A 27,480-nucleotide genomic window follows, 5' to 3' on the forward strand; every position below is an offset into this window, starting at 1 on the left:
AAATAAATTTAACACAACTGACTCTAAAAAAACCCAGCAACACACAATGGAGTATACTATGGTATCGTTTTACTGACAAAGGTAAATGAGATCGTCACCTTCCATTGGTGTTGGAGAGGGTGTGGGTGCAGGGGACGGAGACTCCGACAGCTGATCCAACGTTCCACGCTTCTTCCCCTCTTTAGACTTGGCAATGACCATCTGAGCCTTCAAAGCATCCTGCTCTAGAGACTTCATCCTGGAAAGAGAGTGAGATACAGTGAGACACGGAGAGTGAAAGGAGAAATGCAAACGGTGCGAGGAGAGACAGGATGAGAGATGAAAGATAAGCAGAGGTGCTGTGCACACTGATTGGTTAATACAGCAGAACAAGTTAATTTGATGGAGGCTGTTAAAAATGTGCAATAGTTATGAGAGAGAATCACACAAACTAGAGATGCACCGATTAGCTTTCATGCTGTAAAACAACCGTGAAAGGTCAAGCGGGAAGTATACTATAAAGGAGATAATTCACTCATTATTTACTGAATCTGCATTTGTGGGTATTATTCTAATGTCGTATGACCTTCTTTCTTTTTCAGACCACAAAAAACGTGCTTGTCTAAATAATGGCAGTGAATAGTGACCAGCTTTAACAAAAAGATGCAAAAGTATCATAGAGTGATCCCATACAACTCGTGACGTATTTTCCAAGGACACGCAACAGGGTTTTGTAAAAAGACAAACCATACTTTTAATTAATTACTTGGTGAAAACCTGACCTTGGCCATTGGTTTGATGTAGACAACTGCAGGTTTATAATACTGTGTTAGTGCAGGGTAAGCAAATAATGACTACATTTTCGTTTTTTTTTTTTTTTGGATGAACTATCCATTTAAGCCAGCCAAGAAAATTAGCTCTGCCAAACTTCCTTAGATTAGAGTTAGTCTCAGTATGGTGCACTCAGTCCATGCACAGACTTGCATTGCAAACAAAAATGACACAAGTGTTCCAAAATCCCAAACTCTAATCTCTAACAAGTATGTTATTGTGGTATCATTTCAGATTTAGCCAAACCTAAATATCACCTAAAAAAAGCTGTGTGGTTGGTTGTCTTTACCTTGCAATGTGGACCAAACATTGCTGAAATCTTGCATGCATTAAACTCAGTGAATACTACTTAATTGAACTCTGCCTACATGTCAAAAATGTCAGGTTTTAACATGCCTCACCATGTCCAATCCCGTTTCCAAAAAAGGCAACTTTTTCTCTCACAATTCTGACATTTTTCTCAGAATTGTGAGATATAAATTTGCAATTCTGAGAACAGTTTTTTTCTCCCTCAGAACTGGACTTAATCTTTCACAATTGTGCAAATCTGATTTTTTTAACTCGCAACTGCTGTTTATATCATGCAAGTCAGAAAAAAAGTCAGAATTTTGATATAGAAAATTACTTTTTTTTTTTTTTATTCACTGGTGGAAATGGGCTTCCATAGCTTCTTTATGAAGGTAACCAGCATCAGTGCTTTTAATGAAGGTCTTGTTATAGACAATAAGTAGTATCAGTGCACCTCTAATAAAACAACAATAACGGCAAAAAAAAAAGCATGTTATTAGGACAATACTTTTACACAGATGGGAGGCGAAAGTGAGTGAGCAGAGAGAAAGAGGGAGTGTGCTACCAAACTAAATAAAATAGCACACGTGCAGAAACAGTAGTGGGTTCTTATAGGACACGTTCATTGTTTAGAAAAAGCCACTACAAAAATTGTTCACCCTTTACACACTATGCACTATACAATGTCCACAAGCACCAAGCACCCCAAGCGGTGTCAAGCATCACAGCTAAGCCCACATGATGCTTTCTGGCTGTTAAGGGCAGACCTGGGCTGACAGGAAGAGGAGGAGCAGGAAGTGGGAGGGGCTGCAGCGCTGCCTAGAGAGGCCCTCACACGGGACTGGTAGAGCCGCTTAGCCAGGTCTTGCTCATACTGCCTTACGTCCTCCTCTAGACCATAAGGCCTTGGGAGCAGCAAGTAAGAAAGTAGAGAGGATAGAATATGGTAACCGACAAAGAAAAGGAAAGAGAGGAAAGACTACAGATGAAAGAAAACACTCTGAAAAGGACAGTAAAGGTTAAGGGAAGGTCTACATTGAAACTCAGGGCCTTCAAAGACAAATCCACAATACGAGATGTGCATGTAAAAAAAAAAAAAAAAAAAAAAAAAAAAAATAATATATATATATTTCATGGATTCCTATATCCAAAGAATGTGGAAATGGCTTTGAAAGCCCCGTTCATCAAGGGGAAGATGAAATTTAAGTACCACAAGCGGACAGCTCTTTAGAGATCAGCGTTACAGAAGAAAGGATGATACTGGAGAGAAAAACGCTCCCGATGTGATGTATTTCACAAAACACATCATTCTCTGTGGCCGTCATACCTGGCTGCTCTCCACATGGCCCTCTTCTCTGCTTCCAGGGCTCGTTTTTCAGCAGGGGATAGCTCCTTGTCCATGGCAACAGCAAGCTCTGGGCTCTGCATGCGTAATCGGTCTTGATGCCTGCGCTCTGCTTTGGCCGTCCGAATGGGAGCCACAGATTCACCGGGATAAACTGGGATCAAACTGTTAAGACAAACACTGGGTCAAGCAATTCAAATATCCCCAAAAAAATGCAAAACTGTACATATTTAGGTTTCAACGTTCCTCACCCTGTCATGGAGTTGGGTCTCTGCTCCAGTCTGAAGCTGTCTTCCATTGAATTCCGCTGAGAGTCTCCTTTACCGTCCACGGAGGAAGGACTGGATTAAGAAAAAAAGATAAATAAATACTTTTTACTATTTTATTACTAATAAACGTTTTGATGCACCTTTCAAATGTTTGCAGTCGGTAAGATTAAAATAAATAAATAAATAAATAAATAAATAAATAAATAAATAAATAAATAATAATAATATATATATATATATATATATATATATATATATATATATATATATATATATATATATATATATATATATATATATATATATATATATATATATATATATATATATATTTTTTTTTTTTCCAGCTGGGACAACTGAGATCAAAAGTGATAGCAAAACATTTATAATGTTACAAAAGATATCTTTTTCAAATAAATGCTATTCTTTTGAACTTTCTATTCATCAGAGAATCCCGAAAAATCACATTTTCCACAAAATATTAAAATTGCTTTCAAAATTGCTAATAAGAAATGTTTCTTGAACAGCAAATCATATTAGAATGATTTCTGAAGGATCATGTGACACTGAAGTAATGGCTGCTGAAAATTCATCTGTCACAGGAAAATAAAAAGCATTTTAAAATACATTAAAATTAAATGGTATATTTTTAACCAAATAAATCTCTTTTTTTTTTTTAATAACTATTTTAAAACATAAATTGTAAAAAAATAAATAAAATGGTAGTCTATATTTGTATGTAATTATTTTAATAATCAAATATATAAGAATTGGAGTTCTAGATGTTCAGAGTGTGTTTTGCAATCAAAATGATAAAACGCAAGCAAGCAAACAAACAAAAAACCCCACTACCATATGAAAACAACTTAGCAACTTTGAAATACTAGCAAACAATTGAGCAAACATGTAGCGCACCCTGAGCTGCCACAGTGGCTGGGTGGTGTGGCACACTGCCTCAGAGATGGGGAACTGTGGCCTCCCAAGCTCTCCACCTTGTACTCCACACCATCAAGGATAACCTTTCCGTGAGCCTTCATATCTGCCACCTGCTTCGCCAGGTCTTCCTCCTCATCCTCCTCATCATCATCCAGCATATACTCTCGTGCCCTCTGTTCAATTCGCTTTGCTGAGGAAAGTCATTGACAAATTATTTAACATGATTCAACAATGAACTCAAGCTTAACATCAACATTTGACAACTAGACAGACACAAACCTTCTTCTTCTTTCATTTTCTTCAAGTCATCTTCTCCCACAAGTGAGATGCGAGGTTTGGGTTTGTCTGGTGTCTGCTGTTTCACATCAATCTCAAAATATTTCTGCCTGTCTCTGAAGGAGCGCTGCTCTGGGCTGTCTCTGCCAACAGAGGAGGGGGTCTGGGAGAGAGTGAGGATTCAGTTTTCAGACCAATTGTAAAGAACACTATAAAAGCAACCAAAATGTACATGCACTGACATGCAAGAGCAAGTCCCGTTAATTCTGAAAATCAGACAATGATTAATAATTTGCACAAAGATACCAAAACTTTGCCGATCCACCACCATTATGATGATTGCATAATGCACTGCCATTGCAAAAAGACTTTCAAATCACTGCTCTCTTGAAGCCTCTTCTCACCAAAAATAATTGCTTTGATTCAGAACACCGACTGATCACGTTCCCATATTTTACCAGAACCCATGCTGCCAGATGATCGGGTTTTTCTTGACATTGCAGACACAATTGATCACGTTTCTTTGTTACAGTTCAAAGCGACACATACACCTGCACCACCACCACTCAAGTTTAGATGAATCGAAAGAGTGGCTCTGCTGGAGATCAGCTGGGTACCTTCAACTCCACTGAGGGGCGAGACAGGTGTGGCACGGCTGCCAGGCTCCTGTACTCGCAGCGGTCAGATGAGAGGGAGGGACGAGGCCTGAGAGGACCACTGCCCTCACCGTCAGCCTCATCCATAAACACCTCATTACTCAGCTCAGGCTGAAAGACCCATCATGTATAGCATATCAACACCACACTTGCAGACAATATTGCGTATTGAGTTGTGGGTGAGACAGTATGCACCAAACAAGGATTACGGGTCAGGCTCATACAAAAGTCATCATCATGTAGAGAAAAGGTTGGAATACACTTGTTGACTTGGTTATTGTGAACACTAAACGTGATTTTTGCTAGGAGATGCATGATGGATAAAAACCATGGGCAGAGATTGCGGGGAAAGATTTTATTAAATATTTGTTAATAATGTTTTCAACTCAAAACTAAATATGCACATAACATAGTTATTTTAATATAGTTATTATAATGTAGTAAGGACATCGGTATAATAGTCCATGTGACATCAGTGGTTCAACCGTAATATAATTTTTTCTTTATTTTACTACAATTTTACCGATGTCCTTGCTGCGTTTCTGGACCTGGGAACATTGCAGTTCCATTGCTGTCTACGGAGGGTCAGAGAGCTCTCAGAGAGTCAGAGTTTATGAAAAATATCTTACAGGTTTGGAACGACATGAGGGTGAGTAATTAATGACAGAATTTTTGGGTGAACTAACCCTTTAACGTTACCAAATATGGTTGTGTGCCTGCTTTTGTACGTTAAACTTGAATCATGTCCAACAGACATCTGTTTTAAAGCAGTGGGTAATTCACTTGTTAATTGGCTTAGTCTACTTTGCAATCCTGTTGGCAAATGTGTTTATAGTGGATTATATTCGGCGTGTTTATTGCTAGCGCAGCAAAAATAGACAGCCAAGTCTTCACAAGTAATTTGTGTGCAATGTATCTGGTTGCCATGACAACCTCATGTGTTTGTTGTTGCTCTGTAATCATAGTAAAACCCGCTCAAACCCCCCACCCCAAGCTCCTAAAGCTACACCTATGATAAAAACAACTTGTGTTCTAAAGCTGGCTCAAAATATCAAACATGTTTGATGTCCTCCAACTGAACAGCATCTGAAGCTTAAAAATTGGAGTATGCGGTCATCGTACACTATACTGTTTTCTGTGAAATCAGTAACCTCTGACTGACATTTGACAATTAGCGTCGACTGGTCCAAATCGAAAATTAGAGCAAAAGAATCTGGGAGGAAGTCGTATAGTGTATTCCAGCTTTAAAATATCACTTTAAAAATGATACAGATTACAAATAAAGACATACCTCTGGTGACGGTTGCTTTGCACTGACATTGTTCCACGGAGAGTAAAGATCCTAACAAATGAGAGTGAAAAGGAAAGATGATTAAGTCAAGACACTTTATACAAAGAAACCTCAGACACAAGACTTGAGTAGGACGAGAGGAAACACTTTACACGCAGCAAGGAGTCAAATATCAAAACCAACATCAAACAACCAAGTGACAGATGAATGACGCACATCAGTGTCCCTGTCAGATGAACTCCTGGATTCGACACCACCATGAGTGACTCATGCACAACGACAGCAAACAAGCTCCCAAAGGAACAAAATGTCCAAAGGGAAGACCAAGCACTGGATGACGGGGGAACCACGACATGCTCACAACCTTGAGGAGCATTTGTCCTACCTGTGGGGGTTCCAGTACGGCCAGGGAGTGTGGCACAGCTGCGAAGGCCTTATATACCTGCTTGATATTGATGGGGTATTCCTCATGTGTGTCAGGGGATGGGGCACGAGGCTGTACGAGGGGTCGGGGGGTCGAGGACGGAGGGGTGGAAGGGTAGAGAAACAGACAAAGGACAAAAAGGATGGAACAGCTAATGAGAGACAGAGCAGCAAAGGCAGGGCACAGGAGGAAAATGCAGGGCTAGACCGCATGCAGCCCGCGATTGCGATCATGTCAATGAAGGATGGAGGGAGAGGAGAGAGTTTGATAGTATGAGGGAGGTCTGTGGTTATGGTGACAACTCGGGGCAATATTTTGGTTTACACTGGTATCCTGAGATAATGTGAGTGTAAACCTTGCTGTGCAATGTGGTTTATGTGATTAGGGGAAGAAAAAAAAAATCCAAAAGAGGCGTCTTTTGATAGAAAACAGGCACAATGTTACTTGCAGTGAGAAGTTGATAAGTCTTTTAAACAACCCGTTTCTTTGACCTGGATTATGGTGTGACCGTTTGTAAGGCTTAACAGGCACAATTGGAATGCATATGGAGAAAATAAAACAACAGTCGCGTTCTGTTGGTCTTTAGGCATTGGTAACTGAGGATGAGAGGGGGCCTCATTAGGGTTCAGACAGTGGTGAGGGATCTTACAGTGGTCTGAGAGTTGATGGGAGAGAGGCCATGCTGGAAAGGGTTGGGACTGCTGTGACCATCCTGACTGGCTGGAGACACAGGGGGTCGCACCCGAGAGAGAGGCTGGATGGCACCAGGTTTAGTCTAGAAAGAAAGAGAAATAAAACTTACAATAAATCCAGCAATCAACCACAAATTTACGCAATGTTTCCAACATAATATTCACATCAATATTATCAGGAACTTGCTCTAGTATAATTTACAAGTTATCTGCATATTGGACACTCACTGATGAATTATCCTTGGTGTTTGCATTTGAAGGGAAATGAATGTTTGACTGAAACAAAAAAAAAAAGAGAAATATGAACATGATATAAAATTAAGAGGAAGAAATAAATTTCACATGGGATTAGCTTTCTGAAATCAAGTAACTGCCTGATACTTCAGCTCATATTAAATTATATTAGTGTTCAAAAGTTTGGGGTCAGTAAGATTTTTTTTTTTTAAATAAATGAATAACTGTATTCAGAAAAGACATATTAAATTGATTAAAAGTTACAGTAAAGAATGCAATTTACTTGGAAAATTGAAGAATGGAAAAAAATAATCAGTTTTCACAAAAACTATTTTCAATTATGATTTCTGAAGGATCACTGAAGACTGGAATAATGTAAATAAAATACATTTGAAAATACACTGAAAGAAAAAATGGTTAATTGTAATAATATTTCACAATATTAAAGATTTTTCAGTATTTTTGATCAAATGCATGTAGCCTTGGAGAGCACACAACACAAATTCTATTGACCCCAAACTTTTGAACAGTAGTGTATATAATGTTATATACACTTCAGATGATTCACAAGGCCTTAATACACAGTGTTAATTCACCAAGCCATAGTTACACTCTCGATTGCTTGGTTTGGTGGAAATACTAAATAAGAGTCAAGCATTTCACTGCTGCAGAGAGCATGAATAGCAGGACATGCTCAGAGGTACACAGGCCCGTATTCCATTCGGCTCTTAACATCTAATGCAAAGCCAAGTGCAGCTAGTGCAGGGCATACAAGGGCTAGTCAGCCCACTTACATATCGAACCTCCCTTCCAAGCATCACAGAGGAAGATTTGTGGGACTGCTGAGAAATATGGAAATGTCATGACGAGGGGTGGAATGAGAGCACATAGGCCATCAACCTTGAACACTATCTTAATGAACATGTAAACTAGGCCTGCCTTTGACCATGCAAAACACCTGCATAAATCTGTACAGGCTTTTCCATGGTAATGTTTGACAGTCACATGAAAACAAATGAGAAAAGAAAGGGCTGATGATAAAAGGGAGTGAATACGCTCTGAAACGGAACTGACCTGTGAGTTGTGTGGAGAGTGTGCAGCATCTCGGACAGGACTGTCAATCCTATGAGGCTCAGATGGTGAAGACTGAAATACAAATAAAAGGAACATCTGTCACAACATGTCACAAGAACAGGAGAAGGAAAGAAATTGCTTGAGGTCAGTGAAGTATTTCACAAAGCAAGATGAGGTCTGCTGTTTCCAATAAGCAAAATTGGCCAAATTACAAAGTAGTGCATTAAGAATAAACAATCATGTGAAATTTTATAAAAGCAGTTCAACTTGATTTGAGAATAACATTAATAGCCAACATAAACAACTGCTTTAAGCAGGTTATAATATGCTTGCACACTGCAGTTGTTCTATTTCTTGCTCTTACAATGTGCTTGATGACAAATGTGTTGTATTATGTGCCACAGATCATTTTAAAATCAAGCAGTGGTGCCATAAAATGCGTTTTGTCAAACAGCGTCAAGAACAATGTCATGCAACAGAAAGAGACAATGTCTCAAATGTTACTTTAGAGACCATGGTGTTTAACATTCCTGGAAATGGTTGGTGGGCTAGTCCGTATTTAAGGTGAGAGGCCTTAACCCTTCACCCTTTTTGTTTAACACCTGTTGACTTCACATTCAAAGCATTCTCAGTCTCTCTGGGAATGTTCAAATGCCTCAAGACCACAAGGTTGCACATATTACAGGCTCCCATTTTTGTATCCGCTTCATTTTCAGCTTCACCCATTTTCTAAATAAAGGAAATGTTTATATAGACATGAATATTTCAGTGAAACGACCTAAGGACGTTTTCAAAGACATCTGTAAGTCTAAAGCAGCTATCAGTAGAAATCTCTGGATGGCATTTGAGATTGAAGTGCTATGTTAACTCTAAATAGCTACTGATGACACACCATGCTTGACTAGAAAACACACTCAGTCAGAAAACACACTCCCCCAAGGCTGCTTGCCTTGTACAACCAGGGCTGCAGCTGCCCATGCCTGCCATAACCCACAGGTGGCCCTGATAAAATGCGCTCTTCAGGAGGGCAGGCTTTGCCCTTGCGATTAGCCACAAGGAAAGGATTTTCACTAAAGCAGATTGGCTGGGAGTCCACAAGACATTCTTCTTCCTCTTTAGCTTCTTGAGGGACTCCTTGAGCTGGGAGGGGGTCCCATGTGTCGGCTTGGGGAGGTTTTGAAGCCGCTGAACTTGCGGCTGGGCAGACTGGAGACGAAGGGAGGGCAAGGGGTTCTACATGGTACATAGAAGCATGGACTTTCTCAAAACCCAGGGGGTCTACAGGGACGGCCGGCATGGCAGCCTCCATTGTGAAGAATGTAGCAAAGGAGGGAGAAAACTGAGGAATGAGAGAGAGAATATGATTGACAGAGACAAAAGGGAGAAATAATGTGAGAAGGAAAGAAATCAAATAAAAGAGCAGAACAACTAATGATACACAAAAGGAAGAAGAAAACGACATGGCATCACACAAAAAGATTAGAACATAGCAAATGTAAAAGCAAAGAAAGAAAGGAAAAGCAGTATAGAATGAAACAGATGGGTTTAGTCTGGCAGAGTTGAAAGAAATAACAGCCATGCTAAAGTCATAATCATATACCGGTCACGCCGATTCAGATGAGTGAGGAGCTAAATAGAGCTATCCCATCATCCTGAGACATCTCACAGTAGACAGTCACTCAAACCAGAAGAACATCTGCACTGAATCTGCTGTGCGTTCTAATGTAGACTTTGCTTTTATATTTTCAGTTAATTTTGGATTTTGTAATTTTGTATAAATAAATAAATATTATATAATATTAATATTATATTTTTATTTCAGGTTTAGTTTATGAAATTTAAGTAGGGTAAACGTAACTATTAAGCTCACCAAAATCAAAATTTTTTAGTGCACAAGATATTGGTTTCAGTACAAAAAGTTATGTTAAAATAAAATATTAAATCTCTCACACACAAATATTAAATTTTATTTTAAATGACAAAAGCATTTCAATTAAGATATACATCATTAAATTCAAGAAGTCCGGCTGTGCTTAATGGGTACATTTTTGTGCCCTTTAAGCACACCCCTGTTCCCATTAAGCTCACATCTTGTTTATTTTAATAATTGTAAAAATATATATTTTTTGAAGGTACAAAGTCAATCACAAAAAAACAAAAAAACAAAAAAAAAAAAACAGAACACTAAAATCAAGCAACAAGGCATTCATAATGAAGTGTCATTAAGCACATTGCAACATTTAGACTAGTCCATATTCAGCTAAATAACACATTCAAAAATCAGATAAAACAAAACCAATAAATCATTTTCTTCATGGGGATGAACACAGAAACTTGCCTCATTATGAAACCTCTTTTTAAATGGATGTCAATTTATCTATAGTCTCTTAAGTCTAGAGAACACTACACTATTTTTGCCCCGATTTTCCACAGATTTACAGTCTGGAGAAGTTGATGCTAGTTGCCAAAGCTCAGAGCCAGTCTGCGGATTTGAGTTGACAGAATCCATAGAAAATCGATTAACTTAAAAGTAATTTAAAGAAGTATTTACATAGACGTTCAATGTGGAAATATTTGCGTAATGCTGCTCAAATGTTCACGCAAAGAAAGAAGGCATGTTTCAGTAACCGCAGTAGTGTTGATGCAGCCATGTCAGGGAGACACTGCGTGTTTCTGTGCGAAAGCAAAAGCACTTTATTTGGCCTTCCGAAAGTAGATGCATTTGGGAATCATTAAGATTACTTACAACAGAACAGCACAACCCAGATGTTATCACAACGCATTTTATGGATGACTGTTTCGTGAACCTAAGAGAGGAGGTAATTCTGACTTTGCTATGACAATCTGGTGCTTCTGAATCAGCGACTGCAAGTATGTTTTGTTATTAGTTTAAGTATTTGCTATTGACTGTTTAAACGCGGAGTTTTGCGTTGTGTGTGTGTGTGTGTGTGTGTGTGTGTGTGTGTGTGTGAGAGAGTGAGACAACTGCGGCTTGTGTGCAAACACGAGCTTCATCACTGTGTCTGTCACGCGACTCTGTTCCCCTCTCGGGCTTGAACTGATGGTAAAATTACGGACATTATTAACTGTCTTTACATTTATTTTGAAAGCTGAAGCTCGCGATTATGGTAAGGGCTGTTACATTTCCGACTCGTGCTTGTGGTGTTCAGCCAATCACAATGCACTGTGTCAGCTGGCCAATCAGAGCAGACTGGACTTGTCGGAAGGAGGGACTTTGTAGAAAACAACGTGTTTGAGAGAGGCTGGGCATAGAGGAACTACAATAATGTACAGTATTTGAAAAATAATGTGTTTTTTGAACATTAAATCATGTCAACATATTCTGTTACACCAAACACACAAAATAATGATCTTTAAAAAAAGCATCATAAGACCCCTTTAAAATGACAGGATTATTAAGTTCATACATATCTATGAAATTATACTTTTTTTTCGTATTGATGTCACACTGAAGCTGTGTGATTTTCATAGTAGCGTACCCTTTAAGCTCACCTTACAATAATATGAAATCTTTAAAAATTACAGCAGTGCAAAACCACAGACCAGCAATAAACTGTCAATTTATAATATTATGGATGTAAAAGTACAAGCCAGTAATACCTGTGAAGTAATATATTAGCGTAGCACATAATCTTATACAGCTAGTCAGCTAACTGTGTTCTGTAGCATCTATGTTGCTAAAACTATCTTTTGGATCTAATGTAATTATTTCTCACATCCAAGTTCCAGGTTAAAATATGCAAAAGTCTGAACATGAATCTCTTAATTTTACAATAAGTAGTGAAACTTACCCAAAATAACGGCTTAAACGTCTAAAAAAACCCGCACATTTAAGGGGCTCCTCTTTTGGTGAAAGTTTTTAGACAGCTTTCAAAATGGCTGCCAGACAGTGTGAACACATGGAGACCCGTATCTCAGCGTGCAATGATCTGATTGACTTGAAATTACAGGAGGTATATAGTAACAAACATATCAATTGGTTATGACATCAAGTAGGATAATAAATTATTTTTTCTTTTTATAATCTGATCTCAAAAATGGAAGTGTGCTTGATGGGTACGTGAGTTTAATAGGTTCGTTTACCCTACTTAAAACACCTACTACCCTACTACTCTTTTAGTGTTGACACAGTTACTACATTAGGAAGGTATTTACAGTTTAAAATCTTATTCAACATTATGAACTACCATGAATGCTTGCTTTACATATAACCTAATAGAAACCATATCAAGTAGTTTTTAGCACTGCATGTAACTTATAAACACTTCTGAGTGAGCCCTTACCACAATACACAAATATTTACTTAACTGTTATTACTATTAGAGATGCAATTTTACAAAGTGCTATGAAACTGTACACTGGATTCTCATCACAGAAAAAAAAAAAAAAAAAAAAAAAAAAGCAATTCGGGTGCAATTGGTGGCACATTGTGATGCTTAAGATTAGGGGTGTGCCTGAAGCCGAATACTTTCTTCGGAAAGGCACGGATAATGGCTTTTAAAACGAATAACGGATAACGAATAATTCTGCCCGAATATTCAGCTGAGGCTGCAGCACGTGTTTGCTGGATTCACAGGTGAGCCAGGGGATCAGTGCGATATTTTACACAAACCTCTAACTTCATGCAATGATGAGTGTGTGAAGTGAATGAATGTAAACTTTCTCAAAAATCAGAACTTGGCAAGAGTAATATTACTTAAAATAATACACCATACATGTTCTAGTATTTCTGTGTATTTAAAAGGCAATGATTTAAACCTTATAGGCTACAATATGATAGGCTACACGAATGAATGGAATAAGCACAGCGCGATCACCAAACAGCCGCGTTGCCGTCTCTCAAAAACCAAACCAGCTCTCGGTCAAGTGCAGGCTAATAATCAACTTTGATAGCAATACATTTTCTACTATGCCTACATGTTTGCTTCTTTATCTTTTGCTGGTTTGCATTTAAAGATATTTAAATAATTATTTATCGGATCACGACATGTCCTCAAGCTGGGACTCGAACTCACGTAGCCCGAAGCACAACCGCACTGCATCTCGAAACACTGCCTATACAATACAAGGATATCGGCTCTGACTGTTAGAAGATATTGAAATAAATGTTATAATCATAGAAAATTATTATCTTCGTTAAACACAGCATATTTGTTCAGTGATAACTATGAAAAACGATAGGCTGTAATACCATGAACATAACAGTCTTATCAAGTATATCTGTATGAAGTTCTGGTTCAAGCTCCGCCTACTTCCGGTTTTATCCGAATACAGATATGAATAATTTTGTGATCGCAACAGATACAAACACAGATACAAATACTGGCTCCGCTGCACACCCCTACTTAAGATGTGACCGCTGCATACAACTAATGGCCTCATACTGATAAAAGCTTCATTCAATGGCTCTTGTGCAGATAAAAGACACTGCTCTGATCTATAAATAGACATGACTAAACTCTACTTCATATACCACAAAATCACATGAGGGATATAACTGTGTGCTAGTGTTTCCCCATCTAAGAGCAGTCCACCCCCTCGCCATTCCTCACTTGACTTTGCTAACAGCTGCTAGTGCTATGTAGGTTAAACATTTCTAGAAGACAGACATAGGCTAAAAATGCTTATAAGGGACAAGGAACATCTTGGTAGTTTGTATAAAAAAAAAAAAAAAATAAAAAAAATAAAAATAAAAGTTACAAAGCTCAAATTACAACTTGCATTATATAACATTTACTGAATATCACTGAAGGCAATAAATTATTGTATGAGGGATGCTTACAGTATGTAAAGTCAGCATAATACAATTGATTGACTCCGAGTAACTACTGACATTCAACGTCCAACAACTAATGGCTATTGCTAATATTACAGTAATCAAATTCTAAATAAAATGTAACAAGTTTTACACACACACACAAAAAACAAATTCAGAAAAAGAAAAGGAAAAAGTAGTAAAGGAAGTTAAGAAGGAATGAGTGCTTAAGAAATGACAGAAAAGACAGAGTTGTGAAGTAACAGCAGTGATACACTCACAGTAAGATGACAGGAGCAGATTCCGAGCGGCTCGACTCGAGATAACTTAACTGTCAAGAACCTCCGAGGATCCCTTCGTCCTTAAAGGCCACACCCACCCATTAAACCATTCAGCCAATCAGCTCAAAGCACACATTTTAAAATAACTTGAGCTACTGTCAGCTGTCGGCCAGCACCTCCCCCTCACTCCAGCTCAAGCACCAGCAAATACAATCTGTATTCTGTCAGAGGTATGGCTGGAATGACATCCAACCCTGCTGCTGCTGAAGACTAAAGCCAGCAGCTGGACTGCTTCACCTTTGGCACTACTAGTAAAAGCAGCACTACTGGACAAACAGACCAATATGCTAAGAATTCAAAAGCAAGCAAGGAAACATTTCTGCAAGTTACGTTTACTTACTCTATTAACTTTCTGTAGGCTAGTGGTAGGTAGAGCCGCCAGTGTCTTGTAGTCCAGTTTCAGTGGTCCAGTGCTCAAATTCTGTAGAGAGAGGGTTAGAAAGAACACAATGAATGATCACTGTTCATTGAAAGAACATGTTCAAAAAACTTCTAAACATTAATTAGATATTTCATTAAGCATGAGGACACTGGATCTCAAGAGCTTCTAGAGTTCAGAGGTTCAGATGTGACTCATTTGCTCATGTTCAAGGTGACTGCAGGTCCCGTGTTTCGCTCCTGGAGCCCTAATGCGGGCCGTAAAGACAGGTAGGGCATACAGCCTCACCTCAGTTTCCTCCTCCAGCAAACGAGTTGCCTCCTCGCGCTCCAAGCGCATACGCTCCTTTACCGAAAGAGGGAAGGCAAGGAGGGGGTGGGGGGATAAAGTTTACCCAATCACACAGATACACACACATTTTGCCCACACACCCACACACATTCCGATGACATCCATTGCACAGATGGGAATGAGGTTCAGGTGATGCAGAATCATGGATGAGCAATAAAACCAAGGACCATGAAGACAAAAGAACATTTAATGAAGGAGTTGAATGGAAATGAGCAGAAACAAATTGTGATGTTTGGAATGAGCAGCACCCAAGATCATTCAGAAGGGTTTGAGGGAAAAGAGGGGCATAAGATAAGAGAAAGAGAGAAAGAAAAGGACAGATCCACATATATTAGTTGCAGTTATAGGAAAGACTTGGAAGTGGTCGTCATTTTGATAGCTTATTATTATTATTATTACAATATGTTAAGAAAAGTGTTTAGGGGAGGAAATCACTCACCACTTTTTCCATTTCCTCCCGTTCCCACTGGGACGTCTCTCTCACCATCTCCACCTCCTGCAGGAAAGGTCAGACAGATAGATGTTATTTTTCCATCCACTCCTCTGCTGTTCCTGCTCTGTGTGATGCATAGAGCTCACCTTCTGCATGATGTCAATCTCTTCTGGACTCAGGTCTCTGTCTACTGATGAGATGCTCTCCATACTGTTCTTACGAACAATACCTGCTGCAAACGGGTTCGCAATAACACCAGGGGATGCCTGAAAGAAATAAATAAATATGCAAAATATAAAATAGTACATACATGCATGCCATGCATATTAGAATGATTTCTAAGGGATCAAGTGACACCGAAGACTGGAATAATGGCTGCTGAAAATTCACAATACTACTGTTTTTACTGAAATTGTAATCAAGTAAATGCAGTCGTAGTAATAATAAGAGACTTCTTTCAAAATCCTAACTAGTCCAAACTTCTGGTCGGTAGTGTCAATACATATTTTATTAAATCTATAATAATTTAAGTCACAGTTGGGCACCAGAGCAGATCAGAGCAGATGTCCTCCTAAGCTGTAGAACTGTCTTTACCTCGATGCCTGTGGCGTTTCTTGGGTCAAAGCCATCACACACAAGCATGACCAGGGAGTCACCGGCAGCACGCAAGACCCTCACTGCTTCCGTGTGTGTCATACCCAGCAGACTGTTGTTGCCCACCTCAAGAATACGCATGCCTACCCGCAGGCGGCCATCTCGTGCAGCAGCTCCGCTGGAGCTCACCTATAGCAAGGAGTAAAAGAAAAGAAAAAAGAAAAAAATAATCAAGGACTTAAATGACTGATGTTGTGAGGAAACGGTGAAGTAGGTAACTAGACCAGTATTTGTTATGTTATCGGAATACTGCAGGGTTTGTGTTTTATATAATGGTATTAGTTACCTTGGAAATGAAGATGCCCTCATCTGTGGGGTCAAAAGGGTTGCCTGCATGTCCTTTAGCTCCGCCCCTGATGCTGATGCCCAGCTTCTCTCCAGGCTGCTTGTGAATGACAATCTCCTACAAAATCAGAGGGATTTTTTTAGAGGGTGTATGAGGATGTTCTGATCTCATTAAGAGTCTCAAAAGTTTTTGAGATTGAGATCATTATCAATCAAAAGTTTTTTTTTTTTTAGATCATTACCAAAATTAGCATAAGTATTTGTATGAGTGGCTTTCTCATCGCAGGCCATTTTGGCAGATTTTCAGGAAAAGACCAAATGTGATATTTATTAGATCTGACTGAGCCGGCGGTAACTAGCCATACTGCAGGTTTAGCTTACACTTCTCCTCTACTAATCAGTGTGTGTATACCTGCATGCCAGGGGGCGAGGGATCTCTGCGCACAAGCATGCGGATCTCCTGCTTGTTGGAGAGCAGGGCTCTTACAGCTTCCTGATGTGTGGCGTGTCGTAGGTCGATGGTGTTCACCTCCAAGATACGATCTCCCACACGAAGTCCACTCTGAGAGGCCAAGCCATTGGGGATGACCTACCCAGAAACAAAAAGGTCAGAAATCAATTCAGACAAAAGCGTCACAAAACAAAAATTATGCCATTCATTTTTTACATAAACCTGCATCATACAACATGATTTACTTTACCTTTGAGATGAACACGCCTGGCTCATTAATTCCAAACGGGTGGCTGGCATGGTCGCTGCCCCCTACAATGCTCAGACCCAGGGGACCACCTGCTTTGATCAGCGTCACTTCCTGTCCAGACAAGAAATTCAGATGTATGAAAAAGCAGCACTGATTGCAGTAGGTCTGATAAATGCAGTGATAATCTTTGAAATTAATAAATAAATTTTTTTTTGGTTGGTAAGAAAGTAGTCTCTCATGCTCACAAATGCTGCATTTATTGGACTAAGAATATGGCAAAAACACAACAGTAATGATTTGAAATATCACTACAATATATATGAAATATAAATAATCTTTGAAATTAATCAATTATAAATGTGATTTTTATTTTTAAATTTACATTACCATTTTAAATTTTGGGGTTGGGAAGATTTTTGTTTTGTTTTGTAAGGAAAAGAAGTCTCATGTTCACAAAGGCTGCTTAAAATTAAAATGATTAAAAATACAGCAAAAACAAAAGAAATGTTGTGAAATATTACTACAATTTAAAATAAATGATTTATAAAAAACAAAAAAAAAAACCCCATCATAAATCAAATCATTGGTTCTCAAAACATTATTATTATTGTCAATGTTAAAAACAGCTGCTTATGCTGAAGTGCTGTTTAATATTTTATTCTTATGGTATTCTTAATCTTAATTTTTCTCTGGAAAATCTTAATTTTGTTTTTTAATTTTTGGCATTGTTTTCAGGATTCTTTGAAGAGAAAGCTTTGATGAAAAGAACAACATTTATTTTAAATGCTTTTGTAGCATGAAATGTCTTAAATGTCACTTTTGATTCATTTTAATGTACCCTAGCTGAATAAAAGTATTCATTTCTTAAAATATATGCACACATGGTCAGAATTGTTGGTACCCTTGGTAAATATGATCAAAGGCAGCTGTGAAAATAAAGGTGCATTGTTAATCCTTTTGATCTTTTATTTATATAAAAAAAAAAAAAACTAACAAAAATGTAAGCTTTCATTGGAGAATAAGAATTAAAAATGGGGGGAAATATCATTATGAAATAAATGTTTTTTCTCAAATACATGTTGGACACAATTACTGGTTCCCCTAGAAATTCTTATGAGTAAAATATCTCTGAAGTATATTCCCATTCATATTCACAATTTTGAGCACTCCATCGTGATTATGAACATGAAATTATCCAGCCATGGCTTCCTGTTTCACAGAAATATAAATAGGAGGGAAAACAAAGCCCAAATTCCCTTAATCACCCATCACAATGAGAAAAACCAAAGAATATATTTCTGATGTGCAGCAAAAGATAATGGAGCTTCACAAATTAGTGAAGTGTCTTTAAGAAAAGAGCTAGAGCAGTGAAAATTCCCATTTCCACCATCAGGGCAATAATTAAGAATTTCCAATCAACATAAAATGTTACGAAACTGCCTGGAAGAGGACGTGTGTCTATATCGTCCTAATGCACGAGAAGGAGAGTTTGAGTGGCTAAAGACTCTTCAAGGATCACAGCTGGAGAATTGCAGAAAATAGTTGAGTCTTGGGGTCAGAAAACCTTTTTAAAAAATTATCAAACAGCATCTATATCACCACATGTTGTTTGGGAGGGCTTCAAGAAAAAATAAATAAATAAAAAATAAATAAATAAAATCAAGAAAAGAAAATGCTTTCAACAAAAAAGAAAAACTCCAGCATATTCAGTTATCAGACACGACTGGAACTTCAAATGGGACTGGCTTCTATGGTCAGATGAAACTAAAAAATGAGCTTTTTAGCAACAAACACTCAAGATGGGTTTGCTGAACACAGGGATAAAAAGTACCCCATGTGTACAATGACATATACTGCTGTATTTTTGATGTTGTGGGCCTATATTTCTCTGCTGGAGGTCCTGGACATCTTGTTTAGACACATGGCATCATGGATTCTATCAAATACCAACAGATAAAAAAATCAATAAGTGACTGACTCTGTTAGAAATCTTATAATGGATCATGTTTGGATCTTCCAACTGTACAATAATCCAAACACAAACCTCAAAAACAACACAAAAATGGGTCACTGAGCACAAAACCAAGCTTCTGCTGGCCATTCCAGTCCTCTGATCTGAACCCTGTAGAAAATGAGTGGTGACCTGAAGAGAAGAAGCACTAACATGGAGCTGTGAATCTAAAGGGTCTGGAGTGATTTTGGATGAAGGAATGGTCTCTGATCTCTTGTCAGGTGTTCTCTAACCTCATCAGGCATTATAAGAGAAAATTTAGTGCTGTTAAACTGGCAAATGGAGGTTTCAAAAAGTATTGAATAAAAGGGTGCCGTTAATTGTGTACAATGCGTATTAGAGAAAAACATTTATTTCATAATGATATTTCCCCCCATTAGTAAATTCTTATGCTCCAATGAAAGGTTCGATTTTTGTGAATTTTTTAAATAAAAGATGAAAAGGATTAACAATGCATATTTATTTCCACAGCCTTCTTTGATCATATTTACCAAGGGTACCAACAATTCTGACCACGTGTGTATGTATATTTTACTGACCCCAAACTTTTGAATGGTAATGGTAAACACAGTTAAGCTGAATGTTCAGCTATTTGTAATGGAGATGCATTGTCTAGGCAAGTCTAAAAACTACATCAAGTGGGCACGAATAAAAACATCAAGGGAAAATCAATTAAATGCAAAAGCAATAGAGTACATTTTAAAAGGCAAAATCACAATCCTAACACAAATCCACAATGCAATGTTCATACCGTGCACCATTTTCTCTGTTGAGTGAGGCATTAAAACAGCAAAATGAAGCTGTTATGAGATTAATCTACAGCAAGCAGCATTTACCAGTTTTAAGATCTTTTCATCAGTTTGAAATATTTCCTCAAATAGGGAGAAACACACACACACACACACACACACATTCTCCCTGAAGGTTCAACGTCATAGCATTAGTTCCAGCTCTCACCTCAATGGGGTATTCATCCTCCATGGGGCAGTTGAGATGGTTTCCAAGTTGCTCATCTCCTTCCTCTTGCTCAGGTGAGTCAGATGGCTCTGGAGGAGGGGGCGAATGAGGTCGAGTTCGAGGGGAGGCGCCCCCCGCACTGGTCTGGTCCCGTTCGACCAGGAGGGTGATGGTGGGGGAGGTGCCAGTAAGCAGCGCTACTGCCTGGTCATGTCTGGCCTCTGTCATGTCTACACCATTGATCTGGAGCGACAGCCAAACACCAGAGGATCAGAGAGGGCCAATATGCCCAGAACGGGCATACGAAAGCCCCTTGTGTTGAGTTTATGTCTTATGGGCTCTTTAATTACTATATGCAGCATTTCATTTAGCTGGGTTTTCAAGGAATGTTAGAGTTCAGGTTTTAGTTGAGTGAAATATGCTCCTGTACAGGACTGATCTGGATCACGTGACAGCCAAAGCAGAGCTCCCTCATGCATTCAAAGAAAAAGTGATTTCCCACTTCACCTACATATATTCTCAGTGAAAAATCATGCATCAAATCAAAACGCTGAGACACATTTAACCAGGGAAGTGAAAAGAGAAGGGAATGTGCAATAGGAGAAAGAGGAAATGCTGGAGATGCTTTAGGTAGCAAGATCACATAGTGTGTTAGAAAGAGTATAAAAAGAGCAGCCAAGAAAATCATGACCAAACTCTACTACAGCTTGTCATATTTAAATGTATTCCAGATATATATCATATACTTTGATTAGAGGACCTTGCACTCATAAAAAGTGAGCTTAGTTCAGGACAAATTACAGTTATAATAGTAACATGTACTTTAAAAGTTTGATTACAGCTGTACTACAGCAATAAAACACATTTTAGTCTCACTGAAATAGTATCAGTCTGGTTTTTGGTAACAGATCTGTATGTGATTGTAACATGGCTTTGCCCAACATCTTAACATGTTAATCAAACTACAAAAGGCCTTGGGATTGAGCTGATATGCAACCTGCATTTAATCCTTCAAATATTGGATTATGCATCATGTCATCTATACCTGGACAGACAGAGACCATAACCTGATTACATAAAAACCTGTCGTAACTCCATTATAACTTTCTATATAAAAGTACTACTGATTCATCAAATTAGCTAATGCCTTAACTACTACCCTTTAACTATGAGTCTTTAAATACTACCCTCTAATTATGATCTGGCTCATATCTTGACACCATATGTTGTTTTGAAACTGTGGCCTAATGCTGCTGCATTTTTGTGCATTTTCACAAAGACTGTATAATATTTGAGATCCTCTTTGTAAAGCCAAGGGATGTGGCCTAACCTGTCCTGCTTCCCATGTGAGAGAAGGCTATTCTTGATTTCTGGTTATTTTGTTTAGCAGTAAGAAGTTCCATCATGGTGCCAAACAGAGGTCAGCACTGACCATTCAGTACCGGCGCTTACCACAGGGTGACAGAACGGCAGCTGCTAGGGTAACACATGCAGTTACCATGACAGCAGGCCCACAGACCAAGTCAAAAACCTCCCATCACCACACCCGACACCAAGCAGGCAAGAAGTGTGTTAGTGAAAACCCATGCAAGGACAGATGGAGAAGCAGCAAAATCTCCAAATAAAGAGAGGGCTCAAGGGAAACAGAACAGTTGGGATTATAATTGTTATAATGCTGAGTCAATACAAGCAAGGTTACTAGGAGAGAAGTTCATAGTTACACACTTAATTTCATGGTGCAAAGCAGAAAGGTTATGGTGTACAGCTCAATAAAACAGCAAAAGACTGTGCTAAAACTAACTCACCCATGCAGTGAGCTAGATTATAATGCCTTATTATTAAGTTTCTCACAATGTAACGTGACTTTATTTAGATCTAATACCCAGGAACAAAAAAATAAATAAATCTATTATATAGCTGCACAAATGTAGATGTTGTCATTTACTCAGCCAAACCTGTTTGACTATTTTGTAAGGCACAACATGAGACTATTTTCTTCTGTATAATGAAAGAGAATAGTGACTTTCAAGCTGAAAATGGGACAGCAAGCATGTGTGCTACATTTTAAAACCATACAATAGCTTTGAGTGAAGAATTGACTGAAATCAAGTCATATTCATGCTCATATACAGATTACAATTAGTTATGAGAACCAAACCCTATGATGTTTGGCACCACTGAGACCACATTTTAATATACGGGAAGACGAATGAGAGTTGAAAACTGCGTAAATGAGTCTCTCTCTTGAAAATGCAGCCCATGATTGTATGGATTACTTTCATGGCACTGTTTGGCATTTTGGAGCTTGACAGTCCCTGGTAACCATTCATGTTTTGTGTGGAAAACAAGCGTCAGAAATGTGCTAAGCGCATTCCAAGGAGTTTTTTTTAAATGGCATGAAGTTGAGTAAATGATAACATTTACTATTTTTTGAGTGAACTATCCTTTTAATTCTAAATTAAAAGAGAGACTGTATGAGAGACGGATGGACTCACTGATATGACCCTGTCTCCCACGTGCAGGATATTGTCTCTGTGAGCAGCTCCTCCTTCAGCAATACGAGAGATGAAGATTCCCTGAGAGAAAAGCAGAAGCTTTATCCTCAAATAAAAAAAATCTAGAACTAAATCAGGTCTCATTTCATTAACACTCTTTTCATAAGAATCAAAAGAAAAGAGTCCTAGGGAGTTTCACAAAGAATTAAAAAAACAGGTAATACTCTTGTAGTAACACAATGCTAGTATCTCTTGCAGTGCTATATTAGCTGCTGACTTGAGCTGGCTTCAACAGAGTTCAGTGCTCCTGTACAGCTGTTAAGAGCTAGTCAGTATGCTGGTGTAACATGCTGCAATGCCTCAAGCCTCTAGAGCAGAAATGATCCTGCTGACCTTAGCTTAAAATTACCTGCCTTGCTTTTAATGGTTTATTATATGGGCTCATTTAAAACTCTAAAAGGTGTAATTCAGACTACGTAGTATTAAAAGAACAAACTATTTACGACCTTCAAGGCCACTTGATTCTTCAAAGACAAATCTCAACAGTTTAACAGATACACAGTCTGCAAACAGCCTTTGTCAGCACTTTCACAGTATGTTCTCTACAATAGTGATCAGAACGTTTCATGCCGAAGACTCAAAGCAGCAAGCAGTCCAGCAGAAAAGACCGTGAGATCTACTTGTTAGTAAAAACAAGCACAAATGTCAAGCAGAAGGACAAAAACGTGACTTACAATTACTCAGCATAGAGTGCGTGCATGTGCTAATGTGTGACTGTGTCTCCTTCGTGAAAGTGGTGCAAAAATGTGGCCATGTCAGAAAGATAGAGGGCAGTATGATGTGTGTCTGCAGCGGAGATCCAAAAATACTTCATCCCCTGCCATCCGATAATCTACTGGCCATATCAGGTGTCAGTCCCTCTAATTCTAATCATTGCCATCTCAGTCAGCCATCCTAGAGGTGCTGAGAAGCATCATGCAGAATTCTTCTGCTTAACATGTTAAACATACGGAGAGAACGGATGACATGTCCTGACTTTCGTAAACCACACTGCACAACCTGACACTGAAGCAATGAACATGCCATAAAATATTCACTACAAGGCAAGTCACGAGTGTATATGCAAGAGCCTCTTGTGTTTACCGTGTCTCCTACTCGGTACGGGGTTGACCCTTTCCCTCCAGCAATGCTGAACCCTAAACCTTTATCGTTGCGGACCAGACAAGTGGCTAGTTGCAGCGTCGGTCCAGCACTGACAGCAGGTGAGGCAGGGTCCAGGAGGAAAGGCAGCCCACTGGACCGTCTCTCCCTGGGGAAATAATCATCTTCTGGTCTCAGTGGCGTGGTGGTGATGGCGTTCTCTGGTTCAACCATGCGTTCTCGCAGAACGGACATAACCACGGCCGCCCCAGAGTTGCGCAAGGCCTCAACAGCTGTGTGATGCTCTGCTCCATGCAGGTCTACTCCGTTCACCTGAGAGCGCGAATGCAAGGATTTAAAGCAGCGTGAATGCCTGATTCTGAATGGGGCAACTCAAAAGAGAAAGTGAAAACAGATGTTCACCTCAAGAAGCTTGTCTCCCACTTTGACCCCAGCACGAGCTGCAGGGCCCTCTTCTGACACTCTAGAGATGAAAATACCCTGAAAAGGACATATACAGTACATTAAAACAACCCACACACACAAGCATTTACTGAAACTCATCTATTGTGTGAAAGCTCGTTGAAATGTACCTCGTCGTCTCCCTTATAGGGCGTAGATCCTTTCCCCCCTGCTATGCTGATGCCTAACCCACCGGTCTGCCTCAGGATAGTCAGGGTCAGCTACAGATGAAGCAGAGAGATCAGAAAATCACAGACAAAAGCAGAATGAAATACTTCAAAACATTCGCTATAATATGCGCGGCTTGACTCACAAAACAAAAAACAAATAAAAAAAAGTTTTCATGCAGTACATGCTTGTTTAGAAAGGAAGTATTTATAATATGAATGACTGCATCCATGTTCAGACAGATCAAATATATTGTCCCAACCAGCCTTCTTTCCTTGATGTACACAACGTATTCATTTACATACATTAAAAATTGAGCTCTAACTTAAGGATTATTGGACAACCTTTTAAATTTTCAGACATGCATTTAAAAACCAAGCTGAAACCAGAAGCCCAAAACCTCTGTTGATATTTGCAAGGTGGATCAGCCTGACTGCTTTTGTCTATTTATTGAAGCAGACTAAGTGGTTTACCCACATTTTTCAGTCTTTGGAGTGAAAAATTCAACATTACAGGATTATAAAAAGAACTGGTTTGAATTATACACGATGCACAGTTAAGGCATGATTCAGGAATACGCCCGACGACTACGATTTTGTAAATTGTTACAGAGAAAAACTGGGCATCATAGACTTGACCTAAATGGAAAAAAGAAAAAAAAAAAAAAGTCTGTGCCCAACAAATATTACGCAGTTTTAATATCTGCACACTGGCTCTGACTTTTTGCAGCTACCATTGATTTGCCCGTAAATCAGGGCAAATGTAGTGTAAGGTATTCCAGCCTTTACTCACACTGGACAGTTTATATGTACAAACACCATACAAAATGTACGTTGATCTATTCTATACAGAATGTTTGTTTACATGCAAATCTTTTATGTTCATGTTCAACAGGTCACACAAGTCGGTTGTGCATGTAAGGAATCAATGAATCAATCGCATGTAGACAATTTCATTATAAAATTAATGTGATGAATGAAATGGGCCAGTAAGATTTTGTTTTAATGTTTTTGGATTCTTTGAGGAATAGAATGCTCAAAAGAACAACATTTATTTGAATTAGAAATTTTTGTAACATTATCAAAGTCTTTACTGCTAATTTTTGAATTTAATGCATCCTCGCTGAAGTCTCACTGACTTCAAACTATAGCGTATATAAAATTATTAACACCAAAAACAAAGTTGCTCCAAGAATCAGCGAAAGACATTTGATCGAGTCAAATTCAACTACTTCAACACTATATTTACTCTTTTCATATTATAACATTATACATTTGATCAAATAGTCAAAAGTCTGAAAAATCAAGGAGAGGAGGCCAGCATTGCTGGGACAGCACACAAAGATCTGTTTGATTAATGCAGACTGTATAAAGAACACATGCTCAAGTTTGAACATCACCTGTCTCAAAACTTGCATTGATTCAAGTTTTGCAGATTAAATGGCAAGACTCCACATCTAGTTCAACGTTACTGAACATTGTACTGTAACACATTCATGGCCTAAATAAAGGAGGCTGAAGCCAAATTTAATTCATAGTTATTTGTCCTTTTTTTTTTTTTTTTTTTTTTTGATAATGACATCATGAAATAACAGAAACATAAAAAAAACTAATATTCATAAAACAGTTCAACTGAGGACAATTTAATCTTAAACCGCTTTACATTTGTATTGACTGATTAAGTGATGGCACACGTCACCAAACAGTCACACCGTGACATACCCAATAGTCACAAAATGAATGGGAGGGGTGGTGAACTTTTTTGTGGGATGGACTAGATGTGGTTGATTCTACAGCAGCAGCCATGCAAAGTGGGCATAGTGAGTGGGTAGATGGGAAAAAAACAAAACTCATGTGAAGAAGAGAGAATGATGTTCTTGGACAATGAAATCTTTAGAGACGTACAGCCCTTTGTGTGACTAATATAAATAAATGTTCAGGTTCAGGCATATTAAACAAAGTGGAAAGTAATTATCTTATTTGGTCTAATGCTATGGCTGATGGTCACTTATCTTACATTGGCACTGGCTCAGGAATTATAATAATACTACTCATTCATTAAAATTTAAAAAAAAAAAATTCTAAAAATGTATTCAAATGGATGAAAATAACTGACCTCCGCATTATTGTGATATATCAGAGAGGGCATCAACACTATGTTGAAATTAGTAGCATGACTGACAATATGGTAGTATTTACATGTTTATATTGCACTTTGAAAAAGAAAAACAATAATTTGGTGGGATTTGGTTTTGGAGAACCACAAATCTCACTCCATCTGGTTTACGTGCAATTATAGAATTGACTGATTTTAGGGGAACCTGGAACATGAGTGTTCATATATGGCATATATTTTTACACGGCAAGTAACAAATGTAAATTATTTCATTACGGAACTATAAACAATAGGGCTGGGCAAAAAAATAAATAAATCGATTTTTTGATTAATCGTTTTTTTTTATGATATCGATTCGATATCGATTCTCAAAAGCCGTGAATCGATCTTTTCCGGTATTTATTTCAGCATGCATTTAAAACAAGATCTGATTAATGTGATTCTTATCATTAGTCTTCTCCACTAGATGTCACCCTTATTTATCTTGCGCGATGTTACAACAGAAAGTCTGTCATTCATTCAGTGCTTATGGCGGAGATACTGTTGACGAGAACCAAGAACAAAACCATACGCATGATTTGTAACGCTCAGGTGAAACAGCAGGGGATGAATGAATGGCGGATGGCGCGACGCACTGTTTTGTTTACTACACACATACTAAAGTGCAGATGACGCTGGCGGTGTTTTCATCTTCTGCTGTCTCACTATATGATGATATTAACACACTGCTGCTCTGAGAGTCATTTCATTAGCATTTTACAGTTTAATTTGAGAAAACTACCGTCATATCACATGATACACAGCAGCTGCAAGTTCCAATCTGTCAAAATAAAAGTTTAGTTTAACGTTAAGAGCAGTCTTAAGACTAATAAATATTAATAAATCTTTATTTTTAAAGGAATAATCCCATGTGTTTT

The 27,480-nt window shown here is 38.4% G+C and overlaps 1 protein-coding gene across 16 annotated transcripts in view; it reads right to left on the reverse strand.

The window, feature by feature from the left end:
* scrib (scribble planar cell polarity protein) overlaps positions 1-27,480 on the reverse strand; it is an 80,328-nt gene that overhangs the window by 6,879 nt on the left and 45,969 nt on the right. For 6 of the 16 annotated variants that reach the window (XM_058780968.1, XM_058780971.1, XM_058780972.1 and 3 more), the window contains 26 exons: positions 24,412-24,501; positions 24,242-24,319; positions 23,822-24,151; positions 22,679-22,759; positions 20,184-20,426; positions 17,216-17,326; positions 16,927-17,103; positions 16,516-16,632; positions 16,170-16,358; positions 15,722-15,841; positions 15,582-15,638; positions 15,080-15,136; positions 14,753-14,833; positions 8,296-8,367; positions 8,016-8,063; positions 7,216-7,263; positions 6,945-7,070; positions 6,257-6,367; positions 5,872-5,922; positions 4,542-4,691; positions 3,928-4,087; positions 3,628-3,838; positions 2,695-2,784; positions 2,426-2,608; positions 1,866-2,003; positions 99-238 (listed from right to left, as the gene is read on the reverse strand). In XM_058780968.1, coding sequence (XP_058636951.1) covers positions 99-238; positions 1,866-2,003; positions 2,426-2,608; positions 2,695-2,784; positions 3,628-3,838; positions 3,928-4,087; positions 4,542-4,691; positions 5,872-5,922; positions 6,257-6,367; positions 6,945-7,070; positions 7,216-7,263; positions 8,016-8,063; positions 8,296-8,367; positions 14,753-14,833; positions 15,080-15,136; positions 15,582-15,638; positions 15,722-15,841; positions 16,170-16,358; positions 16,516-16,632; positions 16,927-17,103; positions 17,216-17,326; positions 20,184-20,426; positions 22,679-22,759; positions 23,822-24,151; positions 24,242-24,319; positions 24,412-24,501 — 3,259 coding nt within the window. The remainder of the gene's footprint in view (positions 1-98; positions 239-1,865; positions 2,004-2,425; positions 2,609-2,694; positions 2,785-3,627; positions 3,839-3,927; positions 4,088-4,541; positions 4,692-5,871; positions 5,923-6,256; positions 6,368-6,944; positions 7,071-7,215; positions 7,264-8,015; positions 8,064-8,295; positions 8,368-14,752; positions 14,834-15,079; positions 15,137-15,581; positions 15,639-15,721; positions 15,842-16,169; positions 16,359-16,515; positions 16,633-16,926; positions 17,104-17,215; positions 17,327-20,183; positions 20,427-22,678; positions 22,760-23,821; positions 24,152-24,241; positions 24,320-24,411; positions 24,502-27,480) is intronic. The other 10 variants (XM_058780973.1, XM_058780970.1, XM_058780969.1 and 7 more) reach the window with 10 other exon arrangements.

This window comes from Onychostoma macrolepis, chromosome 07 (genome assembly GCF_012432095.1).
Source record: "Onychostoma macrolepis isolate SWU-2019 chromosome 07, ASM1243209v1, whole genome shotgun sequence".
NCBI classification, from domain to species: domain Eukaryota; kingdom Metazoa; phylum Chordata; class Actinopteri; order Cypriniformes; family Cyprinidae; genus Onychostoma; species Onychostoma macrolepis.